The sequence below is a fragment of the Micromys minutus genome, assembly GCF_963924665.1.
Source record: "Micromys minutus genome assembly, chromosome: 1".
Classification (NCBI taxonomy): domain Eukaryota; kingdom Metazoa; phylum Chordata; class Mammalia; order Rodentia; family Muridae; genus Micromys; species Micromys minutus.
Genome location: NC_137969.1, coordinates 225,272,382 through 225,285,579, shown reverse-complemented (window position 1 = coordinate 225,285,579; position 13,198 = coordinate 225,272,382). Strand labels below are relative to the sequence as shown.

Below are 13,198 nucleotides of genomic sequence, written 5' to 3'. Positions count from 1 at the left end.
TTGACTTTTGGGGAGTCACACTGCACTCTTTGAAACAGCAAGAGGCAGCTTTTCCTGAAGCTGACTTTCTTCCATGACAGCTGCATGTTGCCCCAAAGAGTCTTATGTATAGCATGTAAAACACATATACTCACTCACACACACACAAACACACACACACAAACACAAAACCCCAAGGTTTTTCTGTTTGTCCACTTAGCCAAAGTACCCCCAATCTCCTAACCATCCCTGGTTGAAGATGTTCAGCAAAGTCTTTTGGGTGGCTCTGCATATTTGGCCAGACTACCCATGGCTGTGGCTGAAACCTGGAAGGTAAGGACCCAGGCAGGCCTGGGTTGTAGCCTCTTTCATTAGCCAGGGTTCAGAGAGCGTTGCCAGTCCACATTGCCCTGGAAAGTAAAGGCTAAGACCCTAGGAAAAAGAACAGGCGATTTGCCAGTGGTATTGTCTGAATCAGGAAGCAGACATGGGATGCATGAAACTCTCCTGCCAGGCAAAAACACCAAAGGAGGCACTAACGTCTGGGGGCAGGACATTTGCTGAAGCCCCGCCCCTGGCTATTCAGCTCCTCCCGGGACCAGCCGACCTCTCCCCTCCCTCCCTGCCCGGCTGCTCAAAAGAAACAGAGGGGAGGAGCACACAGCAGCTGGAGGTTCCTTTATTCACCCTCCTCCTCCCTGCTTCCATCGCTCGCTGGGCCAGCCCAGCCTCTCAGGGAGCCAGGTCTCCTGCTGTGCAATAATTGGCCCCTATTTCAAGATGGTGAGCCTTTTCTTCTGCCCTACCTGCTGCTATGGGAAGAATTTATCTGCTGACTTGAGCCTGTGGAGAGACACCCTGGCGGGCCTTGAACTATTCCAGCGCAGGCTGGTTCTGCAAGGAAACCTTTCCGGCAGCTGCACCCACTGACTCGTTTTAGTCCCTGGACCCCAGTCTCCAAAGGGAGTCGGTTCTAGAACCACCTCTAGGTGGCAAGGAGACAACTCCAAAGCAGAACTGGGCTTCAATGTGGCCACGGGACATCCATTTGCATCCTGCATGTGAGCAAGTGCACACGCGCGTGCAAACACACACACACCATCCTCCACACTCTTGATTTCAATAGCTAGCCTCCATTTCCGTCCGGGGGTTGGTCTTCTCATCAATCTATCCAAATTCAGTGGTGCTCAAATTTTATATAAAGTAAGAAACTACACTGTGTATGCAATCCCAGCCCTCAGGGAGACTGCAGCAGGAGGATTTCTGTGAATCCCAGGTCTGCTTAGGCTACAAAAGAAGAGCCTGTCTCAAAACCAAAATAAAATAACCAAGTGCATATCCTTCTGAATGCTTTATATTATGTCTAGTTTCTTTTTCATATTTTATTTTTGATTATATGTATCTGTGTGTGTGAGAGAGAGAGAGAGAGAGCGTGGGTTTGTGCAGTTTGGGTGCAGTACCCACGGAGGCCAGAAGAGGTCCCTGGATCTAGAGCTGGAATCACAGGCAGTTGTGAGATACCAGTACAGGTGCTAGAAATCACTAACCACTGAGCAATCCTCTCACTTCCCTGTCCGGATTCTCACACAGTGACTACTACAAGGCAAATGTGAGCAGTCCTTCCAGAGTATCATTTACAGACTACAGGGTGGAAGTGGGATGGTAAACCTGCACATGCTCAGTACAGACACAACCCCCCATTCCCCCAGTATCTTGATTTGTGGTAGTGAATGTAAAAGTGTGAAACCCGAAGAAAAGGGAGGCGGGGAAACCAATCAGGATCTTGCTGGGGAAAAAAAAAAAGATCAGCAGATCTAGAGTTTTAAACACTCCATACTGAATACACTCACTGGTCAGATCACGGAATAAGCCTCAGTTTACTCCTGTGTTAATTCACAAATAATGTGGATACCTAGCCCACAGGGCTGTTTGAGGGAGGGAATGTTGATCTAAAGCTTGGGAGATACATGTCCAGTGTCAAAAGTATCAAATGAATGTGACCACCATCAATATAACACAGACCAGGCAGCTCCTACAGAGGCTATACTAAGTGGTTTGAAACAGTTCTCAGAATAGGCAGAGCCTAGTATGAGACTGTCCAGAGCAAGCCCGGTGTCTAAGTGAATCAAATTTAGTGCCCCAGAGGTCATTTATTGACCCCACCGGAAAGCTTGTCACCCCTGTTCATTTCTGGAAGGCTTGAGTCTGTCTGTTCTCCCATAACTTTGCTCTGCTGTTTATGAGGAGCTGTTCTGGGTTCCCTGAAGAAGCAGGCCAGGCACAAATCTCCAATCTTCTAACTATAATGAACTCCTCCGTTAGAGGCTCCTCTCTGACCTCAAGGTGGTTTCTTCCATTACAGGGTGACAGTCCTCTGGGAAGCCTAGCCAGTCTTGCCCCGTGCGCCTTCTGTGTCCATCCTAAATGGTAATTTTTTTCCCATCTCAGGACTTCCTATTTGCTGAACTGACCACAGCCACCGCAGAAGGAAGCCCAGTCCCTCAGGCCTCCCGGCATAGAGCAGGGGATTACTAGTTGGTGGGGTGCTGCTGTTACAGCTCAGAAATAAAGGGATTGCTGGGGAATTGAGCCGCACCCTACAATGCATCCAGTACCCCTGGGTCTCCGTGGCAACCCTGTGAGAACCCCTCCAGCTTGGGTGCCTCTGAGCCCTGGAATAGACCACCCCTCCCCACCCGCCGTGAATACTTTACATCTGATCATGTTGGGAAAGGGAATTGTGGATATTTGTGTTTTTTCTCTCCCCAACCTCTTTCTCACATACGGCACCTCAACAAATTAAATACAAAATCATTTTCTATCATTTAGGCAAATCATATTCCTGCAGCTCCAGAATGCACACATTATAAATAAAACACAAATCCACTCAACTGTGATTGAACCTTAATTCTCAAAGAACAGTCCTAGAAAAGCTGCTGCCAGTGAAGTTCCCTGAAAGACCTAAAGGACTACAACAAGACCTAACATAGTATGTAGTCTATGGCTCTGGGGGTCAGGTGTCAGTAATGTCCTCACAGCACCCGAAAGAACTTCCAAAGCTATTTTCTCCCTTCTAGAAATCTACCATCTGTTTCTCAGGCCAATTAACCCAAACTGAACACAGACTAACGACGGTCCACAGGTGGTATCTCATCCATGGTTATTCAGCTCTGTCTCAATTTCAAGATAAAAGCTCCAGTTGAGGCCAGGTGTGGAGATGCTTATCTGCAATCCTAATACTCAGGGGGCTGAGACAGGAAGATTTTGAGTTTAAGGACAACCTGGGCTTTTCTGTCTTAAAGAACAACAAATGAACAAAAAGAAAATGGGGAGGGAGGGAGAGAGGGGAGGAGGGAGGGAGAGAGGGGAGGAGGGAGGGGAGAGAAAGGAGAGAAGGAAAGAAGGAAGAGGGAGGGAAAGAGGGAGAAGGGAGGGAGGGAAAGAAGGAAGGAGGGACAGATGGAGGAAAAGGATGGAGAGAGGGAGAGAGGGGAGGAAGAAAAAGAGGGAAGGAGGGAGAAGGTAGAGAAGAAGGGAAAGAGGGGGGAGAAGAAAGAGAGGGAGGGAGGGGGAGGAGGGAGGAAGAGAGGAAGAAAGGGAGGGAGGGAGGGAGAGAACAGTTCCAGTTCAGAAAAATCCATGCCTGAACCTTTCATGTGTTTAGACAGGAAATGGTTATCTTAATTGAGAATGTCCGTACTGAAAACACCCAAAATAGTTTTGTTTTGTTTTCAAATAAGGTAAAGCGAAATTCCATGTAAGACTCTGGCCTCTTACTCATGCCTGTTAAAGAGAATTAGCATATAGAAAACTTGAAACCAGGACCAACCAACCCCATACTCCAGCCCTGGTTTCTCTGCACCCTGTATCAGCTGATATCCTCAGCTAGAGCAGATCAGTGTGGACTCAAGGGGACATTTCCAAACACGCTGCACAGCCCAGCGCAATGCAACAGCAAGGCAAAGTGTCAACCCTGGCCACGTGGTGAAGCTGCCAGAGGAATGGAGTCAGCTTCTGCCTTGAGTCCAGATTTCATGACCAAATCTTCACATCAGAATCTGTGGCACACAGACTGAGTGAGAGTAGGGCAGACTCAGGGCCTCTCTGAGAAATGTGGCCATAAGGTTGCCATGCCGACATCCCACAATGCCAAAGAAGCTCCCCAAGGTCCAGAAGCAACTTGGCTGGCTTTGAACAGGCCAGACAACAGGGTGAGGGCAGAGTGCCTCCAGGAGCAGCGGCTCACAGGGACCCTCCCTTTCTGGTTTCAGCTCCCTGGTTCCCTGGGAGACTTTATTATTATGATGCTTGTCTGAATTTGCTCAGCCTCTGACAACAGGGCTGGCCACCTCATTCTCTAAGAATCTGAAATTATGGCCCAACTCAACAGAGAAGTTTGGAAATGGCCGACAGTGAGGAGTTATCAGAACTTTTAGAGAGAAATCAACAGCGGCCCCGGGCCCCATCTTACATCGAACAAAGCATCCACCACCTGAAGATCCGAAGCACGTGTCGCCTTCGCTGTCTACTGAGGTCAGGTTAGAGCTGTGGATAAGTGATAAGGGGAACTGAAGCTGGAGCTGTTCACTGCTCCTAGTGAGCAGGATCTCCTTGCACTCCTCTATCAAACAGGCACTTATTAAGTCTGGCCTGCAGAAAGCACCCCGCATGGTCCCTGCATGCACAGCTTATGCGCAGCTGAGAGCAACATGGAAGTGAATTATTCAAGATCGGAACTCAATGCAACATCAAGTGCAGCCTGCAGTCGGGCCAGATACCGGCAGCAGAGCCATCCCAGGCTAAAGCCTGAGAACAGTCATCTGGCTGTGTACCCTAGTGGTAAGGGAAGGTTCTGCCGCTCAGCTCCCTGCGACTTCCATCCCTGCCTTTCTTCCTGGCTCCCAGGAATGTCCCTAATCCCCTTCACACTCTAGGCTGAGCTCCCAAATCTCAGCAGCTTACCAGCAACAAGACAACATCTGCAGGAATGGGGAGCTGAGGAGTGTTCACTGGGGCTACCCACCCCCCCATAACTTCTAAATCTCATCCCTCAAAACTTGTGCGTTAGTTCATCAACATCACCCCGCCCCCATACTCACAGATCCCATTCTGAGACTCTCATTTGAGAGGCACAGACAATAGGTGTCCCAACCAAAGTCAGGGTTCAGGCTTCTGGACCAGAGGCTACAGAAGCCTGTCTGTGGTTTCTGCTCTCTTTTCCCACCTACCAACCCCTAGCATCCTCCTCTTCTAGATGAAGGCCACCCAACAGGTCATCAGGATGCAGAGCTTGACCAGCTAGCCTCCCCTCTGTCATGCTGGCCTTAGGCTGTAGTCCCTGAGACTGGGGCTGGACTGAGCCAGGGCTAAGAATAGGGCAGCAGAGAATCACAACACAGGAACTCACTAGAGTCTAGAACCACCAATGTTTTTGTTGTTCTCCCTCTGAACTGTCTGTCCACATAGATCTTAGCACCCTAGAGTGTACAGGGTTCCCCCTGCCCCCATTCTGTTCAGACGTTGACAAGTGCTAGGCACAGGACAGTGGCCCTCCTAATCATGTTTGCTGTGATGCAAAACGACTTGGAATCTAGGTGAAAACACAAACCTTAGGGCCTAAGGTCTCCTCTCACCAGACCCAGAGACTGATACCATCGGCGAGCTTTTACTTCTTTACAAACAGGTGATGTGAGAGGATCTGGGCAGGACAGAGCCATGAGAGGGTATCTACAGGACCATCTTCATATTCTTGGGTTTCACCACAACACCCTGTATACTACAGGATACAGGTGTCAGCGCCCCTGACCTTGCACTTGCACCTACCAAAGGAGGACACAGACAGACAGACAGACAGACAGACAGACACACACACACACACACACACACCTCCCTGGTTCTTTGCTCTTCTTTCTGGTCCTGGTGGACGTCCCAAGCTGTCTCTGACCAGCTAGTGTGCCCCAAGAGGTTTTCCTGCCCCCTACGAAAGAATGCTCCCACCCCAGTTCTCTCAAAGGGTCCCCTAGCCTCTTTCCTCAACAGGTGCTGGGCCTGGCCACAGGAAATCATCACCAGCTGACCAGGTGAAAGTGTAGACAGGACGCCCCCTACAGGCTCAGCTAGCCCCCCTCCAGGGTCTACTGTACAGCTTAGTCCGCCCCCCCAAGCCCTCGCCCCAGCTCTGCTGTAGCTCCTGGAGCGCTACCACCGCTTTTGTTTCTCCGACTCGCTCAGATGTCAGAAGGGTGATCTCGGGAGAGGGAATTGCTCAGCCCAGGCGCAGACACAGTCCCCTTCAACTGCAGACCCTAGTGATGGAGGGGAAGAGCGCTTATGACACCCCTGGGGAGCCAGAAAACACCTTTGGGGAAGGGAAGGATCACAGACGAAGAAACTGGTCCAAGTTGATCTGGGATGTGAAGCCAATAAGCCAAGGGCAGCGCTCAGCGACCCTTCCCTACCCACGCCGCCACCCGGCGTTCTTTACCCTGAGGTTGGAGACCCGGTGCGCACCGCCACCTACGCGCTCTTGCTGAGCTCTGCTCTACCACCCGCTCGCTGCACTCTAAGGGCCAGCCGCCTCCCGGGGATGGCGAGGCGCCCGCAGCCCCCTAGTCCCCAGACCCGGCGGCGCGGGGCCGCGAGAGCCGCCACGTTCCCAGTCGCGCGCGCACGCCGGGCCCACCAAACTTGCAGCACTTTCTCCCTGCCCCCACATGCTGTCACCCTCTCTGCATCCAAGCACCCTGGCCCCTCCGGGCCGGCACAGGTTGCCATAACAACGAGCAGGAATTCTCCAACATATACAAAGCCTGAACAGCGCTCCGGGCACGCAGCCCCCGGCCGGGCCCCCGCGAACCTCCGCTAACAGCGAAGGGCAGGACGCGCGCCGAGGCTCCCCGGCCCGCCGCTCACCCGGTGCGCAGAGCGTACTCACAATGAGCGGAATGGTGCGGTCCTCGCGGAGCTGCTCCGGTCTCCCGCCCGCCCTCTGAGCGCTGCGGCCGCCGGAGGATGCTGCATGGGCTCGATTGTCCTGCCATAAGTAGTAGAAAGTGCCCAGGATCCAGGCTACGGTCAGGATGGCGATGGCATTGGCGCGGATCTTCCTCATGGTGGGCGGACGGGCGCCCCGCGTGGGGCCCGGGACCGGCGTGCTCTCAGAGCCGGGGCAGTGGAGCTTGCTGCCCCAGCCGTTTGTTATCGCTTGCGCCCGGCTGCTCAGTCCTGCGGAGCAGAAAAAAGAGAGAGGTGGTGGTTGGGGGGCGGGGGGGGTGATAGGAAGAGACAGGAGCGCAGAGCGATCCTCACGGTCCTAATGCCCTTCAGCCCCGAGCGCGCGCGGCCCCGGGCGCTCATTCATTCGCGCGCCTAGCTGGCTCTGCGCTCCAGACGCCGCGGGCAGCCCGGGCCGCTGCACACTCGCTAAAGAGCGCGCCCGCTGGGAAGTAGCGCGGGCCTTCCTCCCGCATCCCGGGTCTCGGAGAGACAGACGCCGTTCAGAATGGCGATGGGCCAGAACTGGTCTCTGCTTCCAACGCTCTGCTACCTCTCGCCGGTCCACTGACCCCGCGCGGCCCTAGTCCGTCTCTCTATCCACACCTACCCCTCGGCTGAGCGGCCCTGAGTCACCAGCGCGACCCCTGGCCTTGGCCCCGAGTCGCGTAGCTGCAGTTCCGGGCGGCGCTGTGAACTGAGCTCTGGCACGGGGGTTCAAGGTGTGTTCAGAGAGTCCTTCGGAGGGGGCAAGGCTGGCAAGGAGGCAGTCTTGACTTTGTAACGGAATCCTTCTCGGAGACCCAGGATTCCCATCCACCTCGGTGGCCCAAGGGGGTGGGGAGTTGGAAGCTGATGCACTTGACACTCTGGAGAGCGAGGTAAAACTGCGCTGCCATACAACCCTTGCAAACACAGGGATGAAGTCGTTGGACACCTTTCATTAGCCCGGGTAGCTCCCATCCACCCCAGCTTCGCAGTTCCCTGAACTGTCCTGAGGCGTCATCACCGTTCCGTCAGAATGAAGGGAGGCCAGAGAGGCCGGGTCAAAGGGTTCGATTAGTGGGCAGAACCCTGTCTAAAAGCTCCCTGACACTTTTCTGACAAAGTGCAAAATAAGCTGGTGAGACAGGATAGACGTTATTGAGATTCTGACTCTGCGGAGGCCCTGAAGTCGGTGAGAGGTGAAAAGCAGGTGTGAATAATTCAAGCTCCAGGCAAAAGATAGGGCGGGCTAGGGCCTGTCAGGCAAAGGAAGACACTCTGAGCTGTGAGATACCAAAGTCGGTGCGGCGGAGGAAGAAATAATTTATTGCAAACCGTTCTTCAGTAACGAAAGAGCTGTAGAAATGATTCCTGGAAATTCCTTGCAAAGTGGTCTTTAGGAAGGCTTCCCAGAGTAGGTGGATACATCGGGAGGAAGGAAGGGAAATCCTAAAATGGCAGAGAAGAGCGAGGAAAGGGCAGCGACAGCCAAGGTCCTGAGGATAATACCTCCTGAGAGCTGAGAGCAAAGACCTGGTGTGAGCTGAGACTGGCCAGGCCCGGCAAGTCTGGATTCTGGAAGATCTTGAACGCCAGGAGTGTAGTGGACAGGGTGGTGCTTTTTGAGATGATGTCAGGTAGGTAGGCTCTTCAGAAAATCCAAGACAGGTCAGGCTTGTGAATGAACCCGTCTGGAGAATAAAGCCAGTAATGAGATCATAGCAGCACGTTCTGCCTCCCACATCAGCATCTCCAGGAGACACACAAGTGAAATGAGATAGTGTTTTTCCTGTTATCTTCAGAACCCTCATACAAGCTTGACAAGGAAAATCCCAGTGTTTCCTATAGGAAAACACAAAGAGGAAGGGGAGGAGGAAGGAGAGGAGAAGATGGGATTTAGCAGAGTTTCTACTAGTGTTACCACTTACTCCTCAGGCCTCACAGGACAAAGGGACAGAGAAGACTGTCCCTGCACCAGGACTACCACAGAGAAGCGTTGATGGCTAGCCTTCCTAGCACAACCAGTCCGTCCTTAGGTGGGCACTTCCCTGGACCTGGAAGTAATGGTTTCACTTGACAGTGAGTTGACATGAAGGTTGACTATGTCCCCTTCACCATGCACAATCTAGACAGGGAAGGGACTCAGCTGCCACCTCAGCTGCAGCTTCTGATCCTCCTTCCAGGATCAAATCCAGAATGGCTCTGAAGTGAGCCCAGCCTTCCCTGGGGTTTCCCAGCTGGTGCTGGGAGTAGATCCGGGCAGCATAGCGTTAAAGCCATCCTTGGAGACTTGCACGTTCCTCATAGTCCCTGAACTCTGAAAACACTGAGAGTAACCTTGATGGCCACAGGTTATTTGAGGCGTCCAGGTGGTGCACCCTGCCAGCCCTGCATATATGCCTTGCAGAGCTCCCACACTGAGATGAGATATGATAAACCTCACACTGGCAGGAGACCTGCAACCAGTACAGGGGCTGTTTGTGTAGGGACATCATTTCCACCCACAGTCTGTTTTCTCCTGGGTAAAAGGAGGGATATGGAGGGATGGGTCTACTCCTGCACAGCCATTTCCAGCTTCTAGTACCTTAGACATCTTGCACCATTTGGCATTCTCTCCGACACAATTCATCTCTTCTACAGATACCAAAGAGCTGAGCGAAATGTCCCTGCAAAGGGTTCACAGGGACCTCGGAGCTCTGTGAGGTCCTGTGCATCTGGGTGGAGACTGGGATGAGTGTGCAACAGAGGGGGTCTGGATCAGCACGAGCCTCTGCTGCTGGGGCAGGACAGGTATACTCCGTGTTAACTGTTACCTACGAGGTGGCGCCAACTGCTTGCAGGATCGCTGGGAAAGATGGGATGAAATACTAAAGGGGAGAGAGAGAGAAGCTCACCCAGGACTCTGCAGATCCACCCCACAGGAACATGCTCTTCCCACCTCAGACTCCCTAAAGCCTGTCCAGGGCACATGCAAAGGGGGCTTACCACTGCTGCCAAGAACAGACCCCAGAATGGCTTCTCCAGCCACATCAAACATTACCACGAGGACAGAGTGCCTTGCCCCACAGCTGAATAGCTGCCTCTTCCAGAGCTTCTGCTAAGCTGGCCTCTCTAGGCTCATTACCTTTAAGAGGCAGGCCCTCTCAGAAGCCTCTTCTCCAGTCTGCTTTGGTGTGGGAAGTCCAGAAGATAGGTGTGAGAACTTGGTTCAACCCCACCCTCTTCCCAGCACAACTGTCTGCTCTGAGCAAGAAAGAAAGCTGGACGCACAGACCAACGTGAGCACATAACACACAGCCCTACACGGAATCTCAGAATCCTTATCCCTATGTCCTCCCCCTCCACAGTGATGAGACCCACTTGAAGGTCAGCAGTCAGCCACTATCAGAGAGCCACCCTCAACACACCTAAGGAAAAGGTGGATGCTGAGCTTCTGAAAACCATTGCAGATGGGGAAGACCTGGCTCTTTGAAAGGATTCCAGTCTTACCATCCCCTGTCTCCTGTTGGCCTGACAATGGCTTTTATTAGTTTCTACCACTGGAGTGTAAACCTCATGAAATCACAGTCTCTCTCTCTCTCTCTCTCTCTCTCTCTCTCTCTCTCTCTCTCTCTCACACACACACACACACACACACACACCCCATGGTGGTGCATATGTGGAGACCAGAGAACAACTGTTTGAGAGCCAGCTCTCTCTAGTTTGAGGCAGGGTCTCTGAGTTTTGCTGCTGAGCAGCATACTTCAGGCTAGCTGGCCTCCAGCTTCCTGGCAAATCGCCTGTATCTGCTTCCCATCGCTCTGTAGAAGAGCTGGGATTATACATCCCCCCTTTTGACTTGGATTCCAGGATTCAGCAAGTCCTTTGATCAACAGTCCTTTGTCATCTCCTTGGCCCTTTACTGATTTTTTTTTTCTTTTCCACACACTTACTAATGTGGCCGGGAGTGGGGCCCCACACATGTCATGGTGCACATGTGGAAGTCAGAAGACAACATGTAGGAGTTGGTTCTCTTCCCACCATGTGAGTTCTGAGAATGGAACTCCGATTGTCCACTGTGGTGGCAAGTGTCCATACTCCCTGAGCCATCTTGCCTCATAGATTCTTATGTGTTCACCACAGTTTGCCCTGTGCTTAGAATAGTGCGTATAGGAATGGTTCACAAAACACGCTTATCAAATAGTTGTCAGTGAAAAAAAGAAAAATGGAGCAAAAAAGGGATGGGTCACTGGTATGTTTACCTCCCTAAGTCAAACACTTGAAGGACTAGAATCCAGAGGGGGACTCGTTGTGGGGACAGGGGTAAGTCAAGGTAATGAGTCCCCTAACTGCTTCTCCTGGAACAGCTGGCTGTGTCCTCTAATCAAGAGCTAGAGGTTAGACTCTGCTGTCCCAGAATAAGGGAGTAAGAAATTTTTTAGGGTCTTGGAAATTGGTACCAGGACAGTGGAATATTGTTGTGATAGACCTGACCACGTTGTTTTGGAGAGGATTTTGAAGACTTCTGGAACTTTGGACTACAAAGCCATTGAGGGTTGACTTGTCTGTGGGGCAGAGATTGAGACTATTGAGAGGCAGTGCAGATGCCCTGAGGGAAGCAGGGACTCCACGGGGACTTGCAGAATCTATGGTTCTGGTCTGTTGGAGCTGAGTAGTCGGCTGAGATGAACAAGGGACCCGAACTGTGCTAAAGTAAAACCCTTGTTTTCCTGGGACAATGAATGCTGCTCAGCTAGGGCTGAAGAATCAGCTGTGATTAACAAGAGACCAGCATCACTGGGATGAGGTCTTTCTGGGAAGTGGTACCTCAGGGTCAGCACACAGAAGCTGTCTTCCAGAAGTGGCCAAGGTTGTACCTCCTCCTGGCACCCAAACTTGGTAGTGTAAGAGTCTCCCAGGTGATACTGGTTTTGAAGGCATGATGGAGTCATGAGAGCAACTGAGGCTTGGTACTGTGAGGCCAGAGAGGCCACTGGTGAATGTGCAGCCTCAGTGGCAGCGGAAACCCAGGACTGAAGGGATCATGCAGGAAAGAAAGATGAGGTTTGTCACTATGAAGGGAGAACAACAGAGGTTATTGGTCAAAGTGCAGCCCAGTTGTAGCAGAAGACCCCAGCATTTTGGAGATACCAATACTGTGCGTGGGATGACCACCAAGAACAGCAACAGCTGTGGCAGGCCCTGGAGCCTAAAGGACAAGCTGTGTGTGCTGCAGAAGGCAGAGCTGGAGAAGTGGCTAAGTCCCTTGGAGGAGCCCAGAGGATCCTGAGTGAGTGATACTGGACATTGAATTATTTACACTGTTGGAATGTAGTTTTGCTTTGTTCAGATTCTGACTGTGTCCTGGTTTTTCCCTCTTGAAGTAAGAAAGTATTTAGCTTATTATTTTTTTTAATCATTGCCCACTGTTGAGAAACTTTGAATTTTTAAAAGAGATCTTAGATTTTTAAAGGAGACTTTGGAGCTTTACAGAGACTGAACCTTGAAAGTGTTTGAATTAGTAAAGACTGTAGTATGTTTACAACACGTATTTACATTTGTGATATTTACTAATCAGATCTTAGGGATGAACCAAGAACAGGAAAGGTTAGGTCTTAAAAAGTATTGCATGTCAAGTTGACAAGGAACAATCATGCTACTTATTTTGATGTCAACTTGACACAGGCTAATCATCTGAGAGCAGGGAACCCTAACTGGGGGAAAAACTGCTTCTGTAAGATTGCTATGGGCAAGCCTGTAGAGCATTTTTCTTAATTATGGTTGATGGGGAGAGTCCCGCCCACTGTGGGTGATACCATCCCTGGGCTGGTGGTCCTGGGTTCTTTCTATAAGAAGAAGACTGAGCAAGCCATGAGGAAGAAGCCAGTAAGCAGCACCCATCCACGACCTCTGCATCAGTCCCTGCCTCCACGTTCCTGTCCTGTTTGAGTTCCTGTCCTGACTTCTTTCAGTGACAAACAGTGACATGGACATGTAAGCCAAATAAACCCTTTCCACCCCAAGGTACTTTGGTCATGGTATTTGGTCATAGCAATAGTCATCCAAACTAAGACAGGGTTGCTATTTCCTAATCAAAGTTAGAGAAATAATGACCTCCATTCTGGTGCCCAACTCGTGGAACAATAAAATAATTGTGAAATGAGCCAGATGTTGCTTGGAATTAATTTGGCTGCAGAGGCTTTGAGCTGATTAGAAATGTGTCAAATTCTCTTTAGTAACAGCAAAGACTGTGTTTTAAAAA

The 13,198-nt window shown here is 51.3% G+C and overlaps 1 protein-coding gene across 1 annotated transcript in view; it reads right to left on the bottom strand.

The window, feature by feature from the left end:
* GALNT16 (polypeptide N-acetylgalactosaminyltransferase 16) overlaps window positions 1-7,198 on the bottom strand; it is a 77,411-nt gene extending 70,213 nt beyond the window's left edge. Inside the window, exon 1 of the mRNA XM_080924921.1 lies at window positions 6,914-7,198. Within this exon, the coding sequence (XP_080781047.1) occupies window positions 6,914-7,090 (177 nt within the window). The 5' untranslated portion in view covers window positions 7,091-7,198. The remainder of the gene's footprint in view (window positions 1-6,913) is intronic.
* Window positions 7,199-13,198: the final 6,000 nt, after the last annotated feature.